Below are 21,225 nucleotides of genomic sequence, written 5' to 3' on the forward strand. Positions count from 1 at the left end.
AGCGCGCAGGCAGCAGCTCCCACACCACCTCCACACCACTTGTTCCATCCCCTGCAGTGAGCACGGGGCTCGTTGTGTGCTGAGCCCGGCTGCCGGGGCAGAGCTGGGCTCCGGGACGAGCTGGAGCTGCTTTTCCAGTCCCACCAGCAGCTCCTAGGAAGGGAAGAGCAGCTCCTGGCCCGCGGCAGCGCAGGGGAAGGGATGCTGGTTCTCCTTTGGAAGCACACGGTACAGGGAAAGAGAGACAAGAGAGAGCTGGCTGCTTTCTAACACATGTTCTCATCCGCGTGCCGATACAACACCGGTTACAAACGTGCACTTCTACGGGACAGGAGCCCAGAGACAAAACCAAAACCCATCACAGTGTTGTGAGGTCCAGGTCTTCAGCCACCAGGACCCATGTCAACGATTCACTTACAGCCTTAAGGCAGAGAAACGGTTACAAGGAGAACACGAGGGGTTCCTGCTTTGACGCCTGGGATTAGGTACAAAAACGGCACAGAGTTACAAACAAGGAACAAAGAAGGGGATTTCTGCTGGAAAGCTGGGCATGCAGCAGGAGATGCGGACCGGGGAGCACGCAGGTGGGCCCTGGGCACCCTCCCTTGGTGCAGATGGAGGAGGCCAAGACGATGCCACTTGCTTGGAGCAAGGATGCTCCTGCTCTCCCATGCCAGCAGCTGCCACCTCCCCAGGCTGCCCCAGCACGTGCTCCACACAGCCAGGATCGGCAGGGATTGGCAGCCTTCCCTCACCAAGCTTCCTAATGCAATTTGCCAATGACTGCGAGGATACGGCCAAGCCTGAGTGTGACTGGGAGGTGGTGGGATGCTGCTGCAGAGCTGGTGCAGCCGCCACCGCGACGCCGCATCGCTGTGCCGAGTGCTAACAGGGAAACCAAAGCTGCAAGGTCCCAGGGAGCGCTGGTTTACGTGGTGCCAAATGCTTCCTGCTGGGGCTGGGAGCCCAGGTTGGATGCTGGATGCGTCAGGGCGGGTTCTAACACCCCCCTTCCACTTCCACAGCAGCAACACCCAAGTGCTGGGAGCAAATCACTGCCCTGCTCGCCCCGTCTGGCTGGTTTGTGGGCTGGCAGAGCTGCTTGGGCTGCATCAAGGTGCCGGGGTGCCCATAAAGCTCCCTCCCCGCTGCTGATATGGCAGAGGTGAAGAAGGAAACCTCGCCCTGCTCTGCAGGGTGTGCCTGTGGCAGCGGCGAGGGGGTCACTCTGTGTTTGTGCCCGGGGGTTCCCATTGACGGGAGCTGAAAGCTTGCACGGACGTGGACAAAAACCACCAAAGACACAAGTCACCAACGGGGCTTGCTCGGAAAAAGAAGGTGCTTCTAAATTAAGTGGTGGCTGCAGAGCCAGCGCGTTCCAGCAGCCCCCAATGGCCCAGCTGCCCTCCCCGTGCCTTAACAATGGCAGAAATAAACTTGCTAATTATAAAAGAGAATTAGAATGAACGCCTCAGCTGTCTCCATGGGGGGACGGGGGAGGTGACGGTCCCATTAGCCAGACAAACAGATCCAAAATACCCAAAAAGAAACAAATCAGCTTTACTGAAGGAGCTGGTTCATTTCTTAAATAAAAACAGAGACCACAATCAAGCCAATGGAGTTTAACATCCTAGGGAGGGGGAGAGGGCAGACATTTAGTACGGGAGAGAGAAGCTGAGAGAACTTGTGGCCAAGGCCCTGGGGGTTGATTCCGCAGGGAGGAAGGGCAGCAGCGAGATGATTTTTGGGAGGGCACCGGTAAAACCAGAGGGGGAAGGTGCCTGGCCCTGAGCACGAGACGGTGCAGCTGATTTCCTCCCGCTGCCTCACCTACGCACAGGGAAGAAGCCTTTCCCCAGGAGCTTCCTCCTTGCCGAGGTGCTGAGGCTGGCGTCGGGATTCCCATGGCTGCACCTCTACGTGTTGCTCCTCTCCTTGGATTTTTCACCTTTGCTGTCCTGGTGGGGAAGAGGAAGGAGAAGGGGAGGTTTTAGGCTGCACCAACACCAGCGCGGGGGCTGCAAGTGAACACCCTCCTCACCCGGGTGCCAAAACACAACCACCTCCCGTCCATGCCTCTGGCTTCCCCCGTGCCCAATGTGGGCACAACCAGCCCCCTCCAGCCCTGCTCTCCTCAGGGTTGAACACCTTCCCATCACAAACGCTCTGATCAAGGTGAGGAGAGCATCTCACAGCGCATCGACACGCACTGCATGTCCCCAGCCCGCCACCACCGGCACGCGCCTGCCCAGCTCTGCTGGGGCTTGTTGTGGGATTCTGGCTCCCTCCGTGCTGAGCAAGGCATGGAGAAAGGAAACCAAACACACACACGTGGCACCCTGGCACACACACAGCTCACAGAACCGGAGCGAGGAAGCTATTCACAGCGCAGAGAAACAGCTCTCGCCTCTGGAAAGCCTTTAAGTCTGCAGCCTGAGTTATCTACTAAGGTCTTGACTCTTACTCTTCCAGAGAAGTCACTGCCTTCTAGCTTAGGACTGGATTTTTCTCTCTCTAAAGTGCTCTGCTCTCTACCCTGAGCAAATAAAACAAAACAAAACAAGCAAGAGTCAACTCTGGACTTACTTTTTATGCGGGTTTAGTTTTAAAGCATTTAGAAACTCAACTTAACTGGAACCCTGCTTACCACCTGCAACGAGAAGCTGAAGTATGGGACATGTCAAAGATCAGACAGGTTAAGACTTCCCTGGAACGACGTGTTATATGGGATGGGAGAGGGAGACTGCAGCCCCGCGCACACCCCAAGCATCACACGCGCATGAGCTCGTGCTGAGGGGATGGTACCTCAGGAGGTGGTGGCTTGATAGTCACGGGCTGGGATGTCCTTCGAGGAGGAGAAGGCTTGGGCTGCACTTGCTGCTGGACAGTGTTGTAGTAGGTGACCCCTCCATACACCTGGGACTGGGCCTGCGCTCCCCAGAGAGCAGAAGGGTCAGTGCTGAGGGGACACAGAAACCTGCATCCCCTGTGAGAGCACCACGTGTTATGGCACAAAGCTGGGCTGTGACAGACAAGATGCCACCACCGAGCACTGAAGGTGAGAGCAGTCACAGAGGGACCAGGCTCGGTTTGTGCTGTGCTCCACAAGGTCACAAAGAACAGCAGCACTTACCCCTCACAGAGGACCCTCGCTTACCCCAGTCCCTCACCAGGGCCTCAGGGCAGGGCCAGGCTGCAGTAGCCCACAGCCACATCAGACTGAAGTTCACAGATGGGTTTCCTTCACCCCCTAGTTTCCCAGCTGCCACAGAACATCTGTGCTTTGCAACAGCATCAGTATTAGTTTTCTACATGGGCAAAGCAGGTAATGGCTCCTCATCACACCCAGATCCCCTCCAGCTGCAGGAGGGCTTGGGATCTTGCCCCCAGACCAGGCTGGTTCCTGCCGGGGCAGTAGGATGGATGCAGGGAAGGTCAGAAGGTTGCAGGGCTTGGGAACGTGTATCTCTCCTGCCTGCCACTGCGTGTCAGCCGTGTGCTGCTCCCAGGAGCAGAGGGCTCCTCCTCCCTGCCCAGCAGCTCTGTGGACACAGAGGTGGGACTCGAAGCAGGGAAAGCCAGCCCCGTGCTGCTCAAACCAAGGGCTTTCCAAAGAACAGCACCGGGCAGTTTCCAGCCTCCTGCCCCCATCTCAAATGGAAAGGGCTTCCAAAGCCATTTTCACAGACTGGTTTGTGTTGGAAGAGACCTTAAAGCTCATCCAGCTCCAACCCCTGCCACGGGCAGGGACACCTTTCACTAGAGCAGCTTGCTCCAAGCCCTGTCCAACCTGGCCTTGAACACTGCCAGGGATGGGGCAGCTTCTATTTTCAAGGTGGTCTTTGCTTAGCATGGGCTTGGAGGGGATGTAAAAGGCCGCAGGCTCCCAGTGGGCTGTTCCCCTGTCCTGCAGGAAAAGGCCTCAACTCTCAGACCCACCAATACAGGCATTTCATCCACCAGTCCCTCATTTCAGGGTACAGCAGCTGTGGCTGTCATCCTTTCAGTTACCCACCCCAAAGAGGAAGAGGGATGCCAGTGAACAACCTCCCACCACAGAGCAGCCCAGCTGCTTCACATCCTCTCCCAGCAATCCGAAGGGTATAGCCACACTCCAGAGGATCCCATCTGCCTGCAACAGCTCCTGCTCAGGGCGGGATGTGCAGTGTGGCTGCTTACCTGCGTGTTGGAATAGAGATGCGGAGGGGGCGGAGGGGGCAGCGCTCCCGGCGGGTAGGGATAGCCAGGATTCCCGAAATTCATGACTCCAGGAGGGGAGAAGTAAGTTGGTGCCAGCAGCTGCTGCGGCGGGGGCTGCCCCGGGGGCATGGAGACGGGCGGAGGGTACAGCCCAGGGTTTGCCATGGGGGCTGGCGTCTGGTGGGGATGTAAACCTGGCATGAGAGGAGAACATGCTTAGTGTGGTGTGAGGGGAGGGGGAGGAAGAGGGGGAAGGGAAGGAACAGGGGGAAGGGAAGGAAGAGGGGGAAGGAGAAAGCACGTCTCAGCACAGTGGAGCACAGCTTCTTCCCCAGCGCGGAGTCCCAATTCCCTGAACCAGCCACAGCTCCAGGTCAGCACATCCCATCCCCTTCAGGAAACCATTTTTGTAGGAAGATGGGGAAATGCCAACTCAACAGCTCTCATTTCTGCTTTTCTCCTCTGATCTAGAAGCATCAGGGACTGACGAACCAGCCGAGCACAGTAGCCGGCAGAGCCAAGCACCCCTCTGAAGGGGAAGCAGCTCAGGCAGGAAGGTCTGTGCAGGATGTGCAGACATCCAGCTAGAGCCTGACAAAACAGTCAGATCCCCTCAGTCCTGTGCTGGCTGCAAGGGCCAGAAATGCCCATTTTTCTTTCCTTTAAATTCGTATTGATTCAGCCTCCCAGTGCATGAGGGACGCAGGTCTCTTCCATGCTGTAGAAGCAGGCAAAACGGATTCCCCCAGTGACAAGAGGCTGTATGGAACCAGAGTTATCTGCTCCCTGGTACAGGCTGAGCACAATCATGTCGCTATCACACCCGTGCCGGGAAGCTGGCTCCTCACCTGGATGAGGGAGGTGCATTTCTGGCTGTACGATCATCCCCTGGGGCGGCAGTGGGGCTGGGCTCTCACTGTGGGTGTAGATTGGTCCCTGGAATTGTACTGCAACACACAACAGTTGGTAAGGAAAAGCTCCAACCAGTTTTGTTCTACTGCAGCAAGTCACACGCCCGCCCCAGCCAGCCACGGTGACAAGATGCAGTGCTGCAAACCACATTCCCATCGGCACACGCAGTCTACCAGGCTGACAGATGCTACATGCTCCCAAGAGAAAAGCCTCCTACTCCTTTTACAAAGCAGGAGAATACTCGGGGAATTTCTTCTCTTGCACTTTAAAAGCTGGAGTAAATTCCTCATCCATCCCCAGCCTTGTTCTGTAATTCTCCCCCCTCTTAAATGTCAAAGGCATTGCTCTGATTTCAAGTTAATTTTAAATCCTAGTTTTTGTGAAAGAAAGTGGTGTCCTAGAGACTAGAAGGGGGAGGTGGTAACACTGATTCTATTCCAGTGGGTTACAGCACCAAGCACGGAGGCTCAGAGCCATCCTTCAATTCACTGTAAGAGATAATGACAAAGCCCCCAACTCTAACAGCAGTGGGGGGACTCCTGCTCCAGCTGCTCCAGTCCAGGCACACACAGAGCCTCACGAGCAGGATGGAAGCACTCACGTGGGTCATAGTAGTGCCCTTCCATGATGCTGATGTGCATGGGGGGGGCAGGCTCTGGCACTGGTGGTCTCTGCCGCTGCGACGAGTAGCGTTTGACACGGCCCCCCTGCACGGCCTGAAAGAGTCCAAAGGCATTGGTGAGGGTCACGAACCCTCCAGCCCTTCCCAGCCCCTGCAAACCTCTAATCTGGGTCACACAGCAAGAACTGGGAACACCCACAAAAGGGAAAGGTATCACAGGCAGCCTCTAATTACTACAACCCAGAAACAACTGCATGCCATGCCAGGCTTCCGCACGTCTAAAAGCAAGAGTCACGCTCCACGCAACATGCTTTACCATTTCCTCCATCCTGTTAAACTGAGGCGGCGGCCCAGTTCCCACGTGCATATGGTGGTTAGGAATACCTGAGGAAGAAACAAACTGGTTATTATGGTTTGCATTTATTCCCAGGAAAGAGCCACCTCACCCAGCAAGGGAGATACCAGGAGGTGGCAGCGGCCTGGGGACGTGATTGTACTACCAATAGGTAGAGCTCTTCCTTTCCTGACAAGGAACCTTCTGACAACCTCCTCTCTTCAGCTACCATTTGAAGTGTTTCAGTACAGATGAGGAGCTGTTGTGTCACTCTACAATCACCCATGCTGCTCAACACCTTTGAAATCTTGCTAACAAAAAGAAGTCCTCAGCCCGAAATCCGGGTCCTGATCTATAAGCCCTGTTCCTGCCGAGACAAGGATCTCAGAGCAGCAACAAGGAGCCACGTGGGACAGGGTAAGCTGCAGTTTAAACCCTCTCCAGGGTGTAACCACTTTTAGCACGGGCTCCTTTTAATCCAAACAACAAAGTTCTGGCACGCATTTAAAAGCACGGTGCCAAGCTAATCCCAGGTGATCCCAAGGGAGCCAAAGTGGACAAAACAAACAGTGGAAGTGCCCACGGATCACTGGTACTGCAAACACACACACAGGCACACAGCCCACACCAGCCAAAGGCCTCCCAGAATCCTGCCTTCTCTGCTAGGAAGAAACAAAAGGGACAGTGGAGTAGGAAGTCCTTCTGACAGACAGAGCGGTCTCCTACTGCAGTCTGGAGCTGTCTCGTGGTAAATCTGTGAAGATGTTTTATTTTTAAGCATAAAAAAAGGAGTCTATGATCTCAACTGCAGATCACAGCATGTTGGAACTCTCATCCCACTGACACATTTAAAGCCTGTCTCCTCACATCCACAGTCAAGACCGAGAGTCTTCACACAAAGCTCTTGCCAGTCGCATCAGTACGAGATGACTTATGGTTTCATGACCTAAACCTCAAGAGAAGCTTATGAAAGCAGCGAGCTGCTTTCTTCTCCTTGCTCCAGTTTTATTTCCCTTGGGAAGAACTCCAACAGTCCCCAGAAAAGATTCTCATTCTGCAAAGGGATAATTATACCTGAGTGACCTCTTGCATGGATGCTCAACTAGAACTCAGTCCTTATCTCACACGGGTAACTCTGCCTCAAACCCCTCCTGCTGCTGCAAATGGAGCAGCTTCCTCCTACAAGGCACAAATTCATTTGCCAATCCCAGCCAGGCCTTAGCTTGTGCCAACTAAATCCCAACGCTAGGAACTACACTGATAAACACAGGAAAGCTCCCCCCTGCTCCTAGCAGGACACTGCAGGAGCCTGGTTATCCATTGCCCTACCTGCCAAGTGAGCACAAGGCTCCTCATCTCCTGAACAATGACTCTGGCTGCAGCAGCCGTTCTCACTGTGATTCCCAAAGTCTCCTTTTCTATTTTGTCCCCTCTAACCACCTCTACTGCACTTTCTCAGCATCCCTGTCACGGATCCATCCCAAGACTGAGGCAGACACAGTTCAGCTCTGCCTGTCTACTGTGTTTGGCTGTAGTAGAAAGCCAACAGGCAGCACCCACTTACCCCTCAGCTCCCGGGGCTGTATGAACTGAGACTGCCCTGGAGCCCAGTTCTGCTCAGCAAGATTCATTTGGGTCATTTCTTGCTCGAGTCCATCCAAGCTGGATTCTACTGGCGACTCCCAGCTGCTGCTCTTGGCTGGTGGGAGGGATGTCTCAGCTTGCACGGGTTTCGGAGGCACAGGAGCCAGCCCTTCCGAAGCGGGCACTTCATCCGCCAGCTTCCCCGCATCCCCAGCTTTGATTCTGGTCCTTCTTGCCCGGGAATAAGACTTCTTTTCGATTGGTCTGTCTGGTGGTGGCTGTGCAGCATCTGCAGCTGTGGCTTGGTTTTCCAAAGCAATCTCCTCCCTTACAGGGCTGCTGTGGACGTGCGCTGCTTCCACCTCGGGTGACTTGTCCCTCGGTGGGGTCTGCTCTGCGCGCTTCCCTCGGTAGCTGCTCTCCTGTTTCACTTGCTCACTGTTCCGAGACAGATGCTGGACGCTGGCTTCCGAAGCTCGGTAGCCTGGACGGGTCTCTTTGTAGCCTCCCAGCCTCGGGTAGTTCCTAGGTGGGGGCATCCTCCCTGTCCCTGCAGAGCTCCTGTTGGTGAAGGTTCGTGGGGGAGCTGAAGTGCTGTCTGCACCTTGGTGCCTTGGGGGCTTATTGGGCCTCTCGTTGGACCAGTTGGGATCTCGCTGAGGAGGACTCCCGAACCTGAGGGGGAAAAATAGTACAAACAACCGGAAACAAATTCCAGGTGAAAGGCACCAGAGGGAAACCCTGCCAGCTCCAGTCTGACTTTGCTGCTCACCTCGGTTTGCGCATCCTCCTTGGCTTGATGTCATCAGGGTTGTGCGCTGATCTGATGTCGTAGCCATAGAATGCGATCAGCTCCTGCCTGGTCTTGGGGGCTTGCTCGTCCTCCCGGAACTTGTCATGCTCCCAGCGGCCCTCGTCCTTCCACAGCTTCCGCTGACGACCCTTTGGCCTGGAACAGTCACACCAGAAGTTGTTACAAAAGAAATGTGTCAGCTTCCACTAGTCCCATGCTCAGAGACCAAGTGGTTCTAGGGCTGGGTGTGCACAGGAGCCAGCGTCTCTTTTGCCCCCCACTTCTGCCTAAGAGCTCAGCTAAATCTCCCCTCTGTCAGTTTAGAGCCCTTACCTATGGGGGATGCTCACATACCTGACCTCCTCCTCCTGCGTCTGCCCTCGGAGATCATGCTCAAAGAACAGCCCTTTCCGTGGGATATAAGCTGGGTTCTTCCGATCCTCATCGTCATCCAGGTGCTTGGGAACCTTCTTCCCAACTTTATTCTCCACGGGTTCAGTGCTCTCCTGTCAAAATCACAGCTCTCACCACTACAGCAGTCCCCCTGTGAGAAGCCTCCCCCCGGCCAAAAGAACCCATGCTTAACACCTACCTGCCCATCCCCGCTTTGCCTCTCACCAGTCACAGCACCCTTAGAGTCTGGTTTCTCATCCCCTTTCTCCACTTTTGCTGCTGATCCAGAGGAATCATTACTGTCCTGCTTCAGTTCCACCTTGGCACTTTCTTCCTCGCTGTAATCCTCTTCCTCTGCCTGAAAGAGCCTCAGTTACTCTAACATGGACCTTTAGCAACAGCTTCCCCAGGAATTTCCCCACACAAGTCTCCATATTTGGAGTCAGATCCTTGTTCCAGTTGTTAAAAGACCTGCTCCTCTCAAAGCAACGGATTAGCTCTTAAGGTCCTTCTCATCCCTGAGTTTTACGGGAAAAAGCAAACCCAACCCAACCCCTCTCCCCATCCCTATCAGGTCCAACAGTCTGGCTTTCCAGTGTGGGACCAGCTCCATGGCAAAGGCAGGGAGACAGCGAGCGAGGGCCCTTGGACCATCCCTTCCTTCCCACGCCAGGGCCCGGCCCCAGCCAGCGCCGCTTCCAAATTCCCTGGAGTCACTCAGCTGAGTCACTGGGAGCTCTCTGCTCGCAGGAGCTGACCTGGTTTCACCCTCCAGGAGCCTGCAAGCCCTGCTGAGGCTGAACCCACACTAAAAATAGCCCCGTGTGATTAACAAAAAGACTGCTCTGTTTTTCTCTTTCAACACAGCGTATTTGCACATCAACTGCTCCTTTTGTTTACGCTGGGGAAACCCAGACGGGGCATTATTTTTAGGCACAGGAACAGAGTCATCCTGGCACGGCAGTGATGCAATACCCCCAATGTGCACCAGTGCGACCGGGAGCCTCCATGCAGCTTTCCAGGCATGAAGAGCTGCTGCACGGTGAACACTGGGAGCTGCCCCTTCCCCTCCATGCGCCACCTCTGCAGCCGCCTCATTAACGACACAGACCAATTGACAAAGTACAGCCGTAGGAGCTTTGATTTCATCTGCCTTGCTGTTCTGTGCTGTCTCTAACCGCTGCCCCCTTCCAGATCCCCAAACCAGCTGCCCCAAGAGAAGGGTTCTCACTAGAAAACCTTCATCGTCATCATTAGAAACCACAACTTCTCTAAACTGCCTGGAAATGGTAAACTTGCTGTTCTGAGCTAAAAACCTCAGCCACAAGGCACAGGCAGGGGGTCTCACGTGGGATTTGCTCCAGACACAGCCAGCACAGAGCTATCAAGACTCCCGGGGCACATTCCCCTTCCAGCTGCCACACACAGGGATGCTTCAACCCAACACACATCCTCCGCTTCCTTCCACACCCTTCTGGGCCATGGCTCCCAGTATCCCAAACACACTGGTCCCACAGCCACCCCAGCAGCACAGCGGCTTCCCTGTACACAGGGAACCACCGGTGAGGGGCTTACAGTGGTGGCAGTGACTACGCTGCTGGTACCTTGAGACAAAGGCAATGCTGCCAACGGGGTGGTGGAAAACAAAGGACACAAACTGGGGTTTGTGAGGTGCAAACACTGAGCAGAACACTCAGAACACCAGGACAGAGACTACTCTTACCTCTGAGTCTTCGGCGCTTTCATAATCCGAGAGCACAGCTGCAGGGGAGAGAAAGGAGTTGGGTGTTAGGGCAGGAGCAGAAATGCAGCTTCTCTGTGAGGGTAACAAGCAGAGGGGCAGAGGCCAGCACCAATGTGTCCCCAACAAACCCCATTGCCAACACAGGAGGAAGCAAGGATGAGTTTGGGGCTTTCTGCCCCTGCACCCACTGTTATGAGTTCATATTTGGGACTGCACCAACTGCAGGGCCATTGGAGAAGGCGGTTTTGTCCAGGTTTCCCATCTGGTGCAGGGACAGCACAGCCAGGAAGCCGTTACTTACCGTCTCCTTCGATGCCATCCTCGCTTTCCTGCGGGAAAGGGGGAGAAAGGTGGGTTAGCAGAAGGGGAGGTCAGCAGCCCAGTCCCGGTATCATCCCAAGATCCCACACACAATCACAACAAAGGCTGGCTCTGGTCCTATCGCATCCGCCCTGGGAAGTTCAGCTCCAGTGAGCAGGAAAGAAACAAACTCGGGGCTCCCAAGGCCTTTTTCTTAGGTCTTTCTAAAGCAGCTCAAGAAGAAACGAGCACAAACTGTGTCAAGTGCTGGAGGTATTAGAGGGGAAAGAGCGATGCCAACAACGCCAGGGCCTCTCCCTCAGCAACGAGAGCCAGACAGCCAGCTCCAGGAGGATTCCTTAAAGCAGGAATAAGGAATAGATGCTGAGCATCTCCTCGAGATTCCAGTGACAGGAGCACAGCCCTGCACCCTGGAGAAGCTGCTGGCTCATGGAATCATGGAACAGATGAAATGGAACAACTCAGATCTGGAAGTTTTTGGTTAAAAGAACACATTGATCAACCTGTGCAATGAAAACAACCCCAGATCCAAACCAGACAACGTGCTAATGGGGCCAAACACCAAAACTGGGGGGAAAATTGGAATAACCGGCACAGGAACCCAGGATGGGAGGAATTCGCATGCAGACCAGGGCAGGAGCCCCACGCCGCGGGGCAGCAGCGCCAAAACCTCCCTCAAAAGGTTTCCCTTCCATAAGGGAAGCTGCTCAGGGCGGATCCATAATGGAAGAGGGCAGCAAACCCGCACCTACACGCACCGCAGGGACCCGGCTGGGGGGGATTCAGCCCCTTCCCTGTGCTGGAGCCCGGCTCTAATGGGAACACAAGGGCGGGACCCAGCGCAGGGCCCCGCAGCGCCCATCGCCACCCGGAGCCCGCCCCGCACACCCGCACTCACACACTCGGACTCGGGCGCGCTCTTTGCCGCTCCTCCCGCAGCGCTCTCGGCACCGCCGCGGCCCCGCGGCCCAGCGCTGAGGGCTCCTGCGGCGCCCCGCGGCGGGCGGTGCTGCGGGCGCGGAGACCCGGAGCGAGACCCGGAGCCGGAGCGCGATGGGAAGCGGGCGGCGCTGGCGGCCGAGGCGCCGCTGTCGGAGGCGGCCGAGTCTGAGTCCGAGTCCGAGTCCTCGCTGTCCTGCGAGGCGCGCTGCCGACGCCGGTCCGCCATCTTGCCCAGCGCGCGGGGCACGCCGGGACGGACTACAGCTCCCGGCGGACCCCGCGGCGGGTGACGTCACCGCCGTCCCGGCAGCCTTTGCGTCAGCGCCGCGTAGCTCCATTCCTGCACGCGTGCTTCTCTGCCCGGCAGGGGGCAGGCGAGCGCCGGGCACCGCGCCGACGTCAGCGCGCGGGTGGCCTCACGGCGGCGGAAGTGACGTCACGGGCGGGAGGGCGGGCTCGCGGCGCGTTCGGCGTAAATAAAAAAATAACATCAAAAATAAACCCCGAAATTTAAAAAAAAAAACAAAAAAAACCCGCGCGCGCGACCCCCCCACCCCCACCCTTCAAAATCTTCCACGCAAATTTCAGGCTTTTCAAAGCACGCTTCAGTTTTGTAGCAAACTCCAGGTTTTCCACGCAAATTGCAAGGTTTTTGACCCAAACTTCAGGTTTTTCGATCCAAACTTCCCGGTTTTCCAAGCAAATTTCCTCCTGAAAACCTGGTTTTGCACCGGTTTCCCCCCGTTAATGAGCCCCCGGGTGCCCCACGGACACAGCCCCACGGACACAGCCCCACGGCCGCTCCGACCCTTGCAGGGGGGGTGAAGCCCTCCAGCCCCCCCGAGAAGGGACTCAAAGACGCGGCTCCGCTGATCTTTGTCCTCTTTAATCACTGCTGAGGGCGGGGGGGGGGGGGTGGGGGGGGTGGGGACACGCTTGGAGCCCCCCCTGGAGCCCCCTCCCCATGGCCGGTGCCACCAAAGGGGGGGGGGGGAAGGATCCATCCCCATCTCCCAACCCCCACTGCCTCAGGCAAAACTTCAGCAACCTCCAACCGTTTAAATTATTAACAAAAAAATAACGCAACAAAAGTAACAAAAAAACCCCAAAATTGTGCGTTCAGGAGCTCTATTTCACAAAAAAAAAAAAAAAAAAAAAAAAAAAGAAAAAAGGTTTTTAACCCCCCTCCCCCCCCCCAACCCTGTCACAGCCACTGAGAGGGGGACAAACATCCCAAAGAGCGCTCCCGGTGCTTCCCGGCACTGCGCCCGCACCCTGGTGTTCATCCCGCTTCCTAACTAAACAAGGCAGCAATTCCCAACGGGACGCGGCATTCCCCAGCGCCGGCTCCATGCTGAGTGTCCAAAGTACCCCAGACACGGGCACCAAGGATGGGGCTGCGGTCCGGGAGCTGCCGCTGCGACTGGAGCAGTCGGCATGGGGGGGGAGCCTCATCCGTCTGCGGCACAGGGAGATGAGTCCGAAGAACGCTTGTGAAACCCAAGGGAACAAAACTGGGATCACGGAGGGACGGAGCCGTCCGTCAAACCACGGCCGTCGGGCGAGCCAGGGATGCCCGGAGCTACTTCCGACAGGTCCGGTGCGGCGTCTGCTTCTTCTGCACCTCCAACCGGCAGCGACTGCGCTCGTCCAGCCAGGGCAGCTCGAAGTTCCTATGGGAAGAGACAAAGCCATTCCAGTGCCTTCCCGGTGGGGACCGGTATGAGCAGCCCCATGCCTCCCGCTGCTGGGGACCACGGTACTCACTGTGGGGTCAGTTTTGGTAAGGGCCGGCCAAAGGCGACAACAGGCAGGTAAGGGGTGATGAGCAAGCTTTCCACTGTGGGAGACATGGGAGCGTTAAGGACCCCCCTACCTATACCCTAATTGCCCTTTCTGCCTGCATCCCACTGCCAAGGATACTCACCATCATCTGGCTCAGGGAAAAATGAGGTAACTTCAGGTTCCGACTCCTGAATCCCTTTCCTTTTGTACATTCGGAGCTGCAGGCGCTGTAGAATTCTCTGTTCCCGGATCCGCTGGATGTCCCACCTGGAAAACAGGATGGCCCTGGGAAGCTCAGGGGCCTGTGCTGACTGCCACATCCCTCCCCTGGCAGCATTCCTAGTTCCCATCCCCACTGCAGCCCAGTCCTGCACCCCAAAGCGTATCTGCTGTGCTGGGGACCCCCAGTCCTGCATCACCCTCTTTGCTCCCACCTTTTCCTTCGTTTTTCATCCAGCTCCAGCTTCGCGTGCCGCTTGGAAAAGACGCTGTCGTCCAGGTTCTGTAACAACAGATGCGGATGAACGCGGCCTCCCTGCACCAGATCCGTGTCTCACAGCCCTGGCACAGCCCTAAGGTTGGTTCTTCACCCTCACCCCATCCCAACAACTGCAGCCAGGGTTTATGCTGGATGAGATGCCACCAGCCCCAAAGTGAACACTGAGCTGCGTTCCTGGAGCGGGAAGGCTCCAGGTACGGGAATGCTGTACGTACCTCCAGGATGTCTGAGGGGTTGGGGTCTCTCAGGGGCTCCACAACATGGTCCCTCCAAGATGGAACTGCAGGATGAGAGGCCAAGTGTTAGCTCCACACTGGCACGCCGACAGTCCCATGCTCCAGCCTCATCCCACCGCCTCACTGCTCCTTTCCAGCCCATCCATCCCTTGGAGTGCACGGCTTGGCGCCTCCCCAAAAGCCCATCCTGAGCCTGGCCAGGTAATGCCGCTGGTTGAGGGGTAGGGAGAGTTCATCACCATGCCCCCGGCCAAGCGCACGAGCAAACCTGAGCTGCTCCGAGAGGAGATGTGCCGGAGCGCTGCCCATCGCCGGGAATCACCACGCTGCAGGACCCAAGGAGACCGGCTGGGAAGGGGCGGCCAACAGGACAAGGCACCGGATTTGGGGGCAGCAGCCGACCCCATGCTATGCCACAGCGGCACAAACCAGAAACACGTTTCCCAACCGCAAACGGGAAGTTGCTTCACCCCTCGCTCAAACGGGTGCACCAGAGCAGAACGGGGCCGCTGGCCCTGCCCCGTGCGGTGCCTTGGTCAGGGGGAGCCCAGCACCGGGACCGGAGCTGATCCCCACTGCCACGGGAGGAACCAGCAGCACCACACAACCGGCTGCACCTCTCCCACTGCTGTGTGGGGCTTCAGGGTGAGGGTGCTAAGACCCATTCCCCAGCACCCCGAGGCGGGTGAGCCCATGTCCAGCCGCCGGCTCTGCCCCAAGGCCCGGCACATGCCACGGTGCTGCTCTCCATCATCTCTCCATTGCTTACTTGCCACAGTCTCCTCCTTCTTTGGGGAGGGCTCCCGCAACGGCAGCGGCGACGGCGGCGGCTGGTGCCAGCGGCACAAGTACATTTCCGTGGTGGAGAGATAGGGCAGGTCATCTGCCTCGCTGCTGAAGAAGCTCTTCTCCTTGGGGTGGGCACCGGGGCCCTTGGGCAGGGATGAGGCTCGGAGCGGGGTCTCCAAGAGCGCCCTGGGTTTTTCCGGAGTCTCTTGGCTCCGCAGTTCCCGTTTACAAACAGTTTCGGACAAGGAGCCGCCCGATTCCTCCTTCCCCGGCGAGTGCTTTGGAGTTTTACTCTTCACTTTGGAGAACTCTGACACCAGTTTTTTAACGGGCGTCTTCCTCTCCGTGCTCCCAAACGTTGGCTTCCTGTGGGAGGAACAAGAGCTGAGCCAGGCATGTGGATCCTCACCCCGTGCTGGGGCTGCCAAAGGGGGGGTACCAGCACCCCCAAACCACGGCTGTGCACCAGGCCTGGCTGGAGGCAGGTTCCTCCATGTGAGAGGGGCTCCACCAGCATTTCAGGGGTCCCCCCCCAGGGTTTCATGAAGCTCCCTCCATTCGGTGCTCAATGGGATGCGCTCCCAGTGCCAAGCAGCACTGAGATGAGTTGGTACCTTCACACCCTGGGCAGCACCAGGCCCACAGATGGAGGGTGACGCCATGGGGAAGGTCCCCCTGCTTTCCCCCCAGAGCCCCCCAGGCACCCTGTACCTTTTATGCCCCTTCCCGTTGCGGCCGTAGGGGAAGTGCTTGGGCTGAAGGGTCGGGGGGGGCTCCAGCAGTTCCTGGGGACACTCCAGGGGCAGCTTCTCGCACGCTTCGGCCTCTGGCTTCTCGTCCACCTCGAAGCCCTGGAAGATGCGGTGCTTCTCCCGCTCGCTGTCCTTCTTCACCAGCTGCACCCGCCTTTCCATGCGCTCGATGCGCGCAAGGAGCTGCAACACAGGCTGAGGGTGAACCCCCCATGCACCCCTGCTCCACAGGCAGCTGCCTGCACCGTGCCCTGCCTGCACATCCCTTCGGAAGCAAGGAAACCCCCTGGGGAAGAGCTGACCCTGCGGTGCGCCGGCGCAGGACCAGTGCCACCCTGCAGCATTTACCTGGCGACTCCTTGGCAAGGCTTGGGGTGCAGGAGCCCCCAGACAGCGCTTGAGCCATCCCCGCTCAGGCTCAGCCGGCACCGCGGGCTTCCCGGGAATGCCACAGCTCACGCCGTGCAGGACAGGAGGCTGCGGCCAGCGCTGGGTGCTGCGGGCATCGCACCCCTGGACATATCAGCTGCGATGCAGGCAGGGACCAAGATGTCCAAACAGCACAAAATGGCCACTGGCTTCTCCCCATTGGCATTGCCCATCCCCATGGATGCAAACCCCGCATTTTAAGGAATCTGGGGGTCCTGACATCTGCTGCATTCTCCCAGGAGGAAAAGGGCGCTTTGTAATTGGATGTGGGCTTCGTTAGCACCCATTTTGGTGACACCCAAACTCCATTCAGCACAGCCCAGTCAGGGGGTCCCAGCAGCCCCGGGAGATTTGGCTGTGGGGCAGGGGGAGCCTGGAGCACCCGGGATTTGCCAACCCCATCTCCCTGCCGTGGCTGCACCACGGTGAACCCCCACCGCAGGCTCCGGTGCCGGAGGACTCTGATAGCACCACGTGGGGCAGCTCTTCCCTCCACAACCGGGGCCAGCATGGTTTCCTGGCACATGGCATGTGGGGATGCAGCTGCACCATGGGGCACGCAGCAGGAGGGCACGTGGGGGGCAACATGCAGCATCCATGGGGCGATGCAGGCATGGGCACATGAGCCATGCAGTGGGGTGCACGCAGCACACCCCACAGACTGTATCCCCTCATGAGTAGGAGAAAGCTGCCAGCATTGTGGGGTACGCGGGGTCCCACACGCCCCAGTTGAGGGGGAGCCCCACTGCAGTGACCCACCCGTGGCCGTGACCGTGGGGACGCGGCCCCTTTAAGTTAACCTCCGCGCGGGGAAAAGGGGCCGCGGGCCCTTTAAGGCCCCCCCTCCCGCGGGCCCGCTGTCATGGCGACGGGCGGCGGCCCGTTAACCCCCGGCGGCCCGCCCCGCCCCGGCCCTTTGTGCCCCCGCCGGGCCCCCGCCCCCCGGCGGCCTTTGTCTGGGGGGGGGGGGGGGGGGGGGGGGCACCGACCCCGGGGGTACCAACCCCGCGGCGCTGCCGGGGGGGGGGGCATTAACCCTTGGGGAGGGCATTAACACCCTGGGTATCGTGGGGAGGGGACTGATGCCCCCCCCCCCTCCCTCGGGGATTACTACACAAGGGGGGGGGCATTAGGACCTAATGGGAGCCGTTAACCCTTGGGGTGCCACGGGGGTGGCAACAGCCACAAGGAGGGACATTAACGCCTGCAAGGGGGGGTCGTTAACCCCTTGGATGCCATGGGCGGGTGATAACTCTTGCAAAGGGGGGCATTAATCCCAAGGGGGACTGTTAACTCCTCCAATACCACAAGGCGGTCGGTAACCAAAGGGGGGGCATTAGGACCCAATGGGGGGTGTTAACCCCTGGTGTTCCACAGGGGGGGGCGTTAACCCCAAAGGGGGGGTATTAGGCTCCAACGGGGGGTGTTAACCCCCGGTGTGCCACGAGGGGGGGATGTTATCCCCAAAGGGGGAGCATTAACGCCCGCTAAGAGGGTCGTTAACCCCTGGGGTGCCACGGGGGGCAATGAGAAAGCTTAATCCCTGCAAGAGGGGGGGCATTAACCCCCAGGGGGGTGTGTTAACCCCTGGGGTACCAAGAGGCAGGGCATTAACCCCATGTGGGGGGCATTCCCCCCTGCAACGGCGGCGTTAACCCCTCGTGTACCACGGGGGGGCTTCATACTTACCTATTATGGGGGGCAGCCCAGCGGGACCCCTGGGTGTTGGAGGGGAGCATTAACCGTGAGAAGGTGACACCGGGGATAGGGAGGGGGTAACCCGCGCTGTGCCGCGTTCCCGCCCGTTCCCCCCCCCCCCGTTCCCCCGCCGTACCGTGTCCCGCTCGGCCTTGAGCTCCTCGATCTGCCGCTCCTTGGCCTGCAGCTGCTGCTGCTGCTGCTCGATGAGGTCCAGCTGCAGCAGCAGGATCTGCCGCAGACATGCCGCCTGCCCCGGCGACCCGCCGCCGGCCCCCATCGCTCCGCGCCGCGCTCCGCTCTTCCACTTGCCCTCGGCGGGCGGCGGCGGCGGCAGAGGCCCCGGTTCGATGGGCCCAGCTCCGGGCCCCGGCCCCGCCGCGCCCTCCCCGGCGCCGCGCCCGGGCAGCACGGCCTGGCAGCGCGGCCGGGCGCCCGCATCCCCCGCGGCGGCCTGCCTGCCACCGGCCAGCGGCACCGGCCCGGCCCAGCGCTGCTGCGGCTGCTGCTGCTGCGGCGGCTGCTGCTGCTCCGCCGCCGCCGCCACCCCGCCGCCGCGGCCCTTGTGTGCCCCCAGCGGCGGCGGCGGCGGCTCCCGGGGCCGGCGGGGCGGCAGGCGGTGCGGTGCGGAGCCCTCCTCCCACTCCTTCTTCTCCTCCTCCTCCTCTTCCTCCTCCTCCTCCCGCCCCGCCCGGAAGGCGGTGGACCTCATGGCCGGGGCCTGCTGCTCCGCGCCGCCCCGTTACCGCCCGCAGAGCCCACACCGGCTGCGTGGTGCTGGAGGCTGCGGCGGGGCCCCGGTGCCATCAGCGCAGCGCATCCCCCAGCCCGGGCGGGGGGACACGGGCAGACCCCTGAGCCTCCACCCGCTGCGGGGCAGGGGAGGGGCAGAGCCGCGGACCACGCCGGAGGGGAAGGGAGGGAAATGGAGGGTGCGGGGCCGGTACCGGGGGTGGGTCGAGGCCGGGACCGCGCTGTGGCCCCCGGTTACCTTTAAACCGGGTGCGCATGCGCAAGGCCTGGACGGGGCGGGAGAGGGGAGTTGAACACACACCGGGAGCGGGGCCCGTTTCCGCGACCGGAATCCCCCCGGGGGTACCCACACACCGGGACCTCCCCCGTTCCCGCCCCGGGCCCTGCGGCGGGGCCCGCACCGGACGCGCCGCTCCCGCGCCCGGGGGTCCCGGACCGCAGTAACGGGGCGCGGCCGCCCGGTGGCTCCCGAGCGCGGCGGCTCCCCCGGAGCGCCGCGGGTTCCGTTCCTGCCTCCCCCCACCCCGCAACCGGCCCCGATCCGGCCCCTCCGGGGGGGCGGGGGCACTTTGCGCACTGTCGCGATACCCTCATAAAGGGGGGGGGAGGAAGAAAAGGGGGTCCGCACCCCCCGTGTGCACGCACAACCCCCCCCCCCGCGGGTGCACCCCTGCATGTGTGCAGCCCTGCAGAGCCCGCAGCTCCTGGTGTGCGTGTGCAAGTGTGCGCACAGACACACCCTGCAGCCCCAGCGCGCACACATGCACACACGTGTACACGTACACGCATGAACCCCCCTGCAGTGCGGGATCGCAGCCCCCGCTGCAGGCACACTGCCCGTACTGCAGCCCCAGCATGAACACGTATGCACACTAACACATATGTACACTAACACATGCACACTAACACATACATAAACTAACACACATGCACACTCACACACATGCACACATGTATGCACACTAACATCTATGCACACTAACACATGCACACACATATGCACACATGTATGCACAGAAACACATATGCACACTAACATGTATACACACAAACATGTATGCACACTAACACGTATGCACACAAACAGGTATGCACACAAATGTGTGCACACTAACATGTATACACACTAACATATATGCACACAAATATGTATGCACACTAACACATATGCACACACACATACACACATGTATGCACACTAACACATGCACACTAACACGTATGCACACAAACATGTATGCACACTAACGTGTGCACACTAACATGTATGCACACTAACACATATGCACACAAATTTGTATGCACACTAACATGTATGCACACATGCATGCACACTAACACGGATGCACAATAACACGTATGCACACACATATGCACACATGTATGCACACTAACACATATGCACACTAACACGTATGCACACTAACACGTATGCACACTAACACGTATGCACACTAACATGTATGCACACTAACACGCATGCACACTAACACGGATGCACACTAACATGTATGCACACTAACACGGATGCACACTAACACGGATGCACACACTATGCACACACCACCCCCTCTCCGCAGCACACGCGGCACTGAGGACACGCAGGGGACACACCAGGCACGTGCCGGGGGTGTGCAGGGCACACGTGGGGGACGTGCGTCTCCACAGAGCCACATCCCCAGCACCGGGAACATGGCGGGGGTCCCCTGCACCCATTCCCCCCCCCGTGTGGGTCACAGCAGCCCCCTTGGCCACGGTGGCCGCACCACATTGACCCCACCACCACCAGCACCGTGCCGTGGGTCACACCGCGGTCAGCCGGGCCCTCCACACGCGTGTGGCCGCGCTCATCCAACACACGCGTGGCGATGGCGGCGGCGGCGGCGGCCCCGGGGGTTCCCGGTGCCCCGGTGCCCGCTGCGGCAGGCCCACGTGCCGCCCGGGCGCCCGCCCGCACATGGCTCTGCAGCACGGAGGCTGCTGGGGCTAAAAATGGAGCAGGGCTCACATGCCAGCGCCACGTGACGCCGCAGCCAGCCTCTGCCATGGAGAGGGCTCCCTGCACCCGAGGAGGAGGAGGAGGAGGAGGAGGAGGAGGAGGAGGACGGGAGCAGCCGCTCACAGGGGCTGGCAAAGACCCCGCAACCAGACCCGGTGCCCCGGAGCCCGCGGCCACTGTTTGTGTCCGGGGGGGGTTTGGGCTGCCCCACATCCTCCCCCCCCCCCCCCCCCCGATGTGTTTTGGGAAGGTCACGTATGGGGCCGTGGGAAAGGGAAGGGGGTTCCCCATCCTGCGTGCACATGGTGGGGGGGTCCCCCCGCTCTCCCATCTGGGGCTGTGGAGCTGCAATGGGGATACAAACATCAGCGTGTGAGATTCATGGGGGAGCACAGGGCTCCTCACACCCCACCCTGGCTGCTCCCCATAGGAGGGGCTTC

General features: G+C 59.2%; 2 protein-coding genes across 4 annotated transcripts; both read right to left on the minus strand.

Annotated features, from left to right (window-relative positions):
* Positions 1–1,536: 1,536 nt before the first annotated feature.
* CASC3 (CASC3 exon junction complex subunit) lies at positions 1,537–12,108 on the minus strand. Of its 3 annotated transcripts, XM_080633509.1 has the most exons (14): positions 11,802–12,108; positions 10,884–10,911; positions 10,562–10,599; positions 9,038–9,196; positions 8,800–8,951; positions 8,425–8,601; positions 7,633–8,327; positions 6,051–6,118; positions 5,714–5,828; positions 5,049–5,147; positions 4,180–4,394; positions 2,806–2,928; positions 2,587–2,663; positions 1,537–1,958 (listed from the first exon to the last, which is right to left on the minus strand). In XM_080633509.1, exons 1-13 carry the CDS (start codon positions 12,069–12,071, stop codon positions 2,628–2,630), a joined length of 2,175 nt encoding a protein of 724 aa, XP_080489635.1. In that variant the 5' UTR covers positions 12,072–12,108; the 3' UTR covers positions 1,537–1,958; positions 2,587–2,627. The 3 variants fall into 3 exon arrangements, with proteins under 3 accessions (XP_080489635.1, XP_080489634.1, XP_080489636.1); XM_080633508.1 differs by lacking the exon at positions 2,587–2,663 and having other exon boundaries at positions 11,802–12,107; XM_080633510.1 differs by lacking the exons at positions 2,587–2,663; positions 2,806–2,928 and having other exon boundaries at positions 11,802–12,107.
* A 1,184-nt stretch (positions 12,109–13,292) lies between these two features.
* MSL1 (MSL complex subunit 1) lies at positions 13,293–19,118 on the minus strand. Its single transcript, XM_080633511.1, has 8 exons — positions 18,170–19,118; positions 15,866–16,089; positions 15,135–15,520; positions 14,345–14,409; positions 14,065–14,132; positions 13,773–13,897; positions 13,613–13,685; positions 13,293–13,518 (listed from the first exon to the last, which is right to left on the minus strand). The coding sequence occupies exons 1-8, from the start codon at positions 18,743–18,745 to the stop codon at positions 13,428–13,430; spliced, it is 1,608 nt and encodes a 535-aa protein (XP_080489637.1). The 5' UTR covers positions 18,746–19,118; the 3' UTR covers positions 13,293–13,427.
* Positions 19,119–21,225: the final 2,107 nt, after the last annotated feature.

This window comes from Psittacula echo (genome assembly GCF_963264785.1).
Source record: "Psittacula echo genome assembly, chromosome: 23".
Taxonomy (NCBI): Eukaryota; Metazoa; Chordata; class Aves; order Psittaciformes; family Psittacidae; genus Psittacula; species Psittacula echo.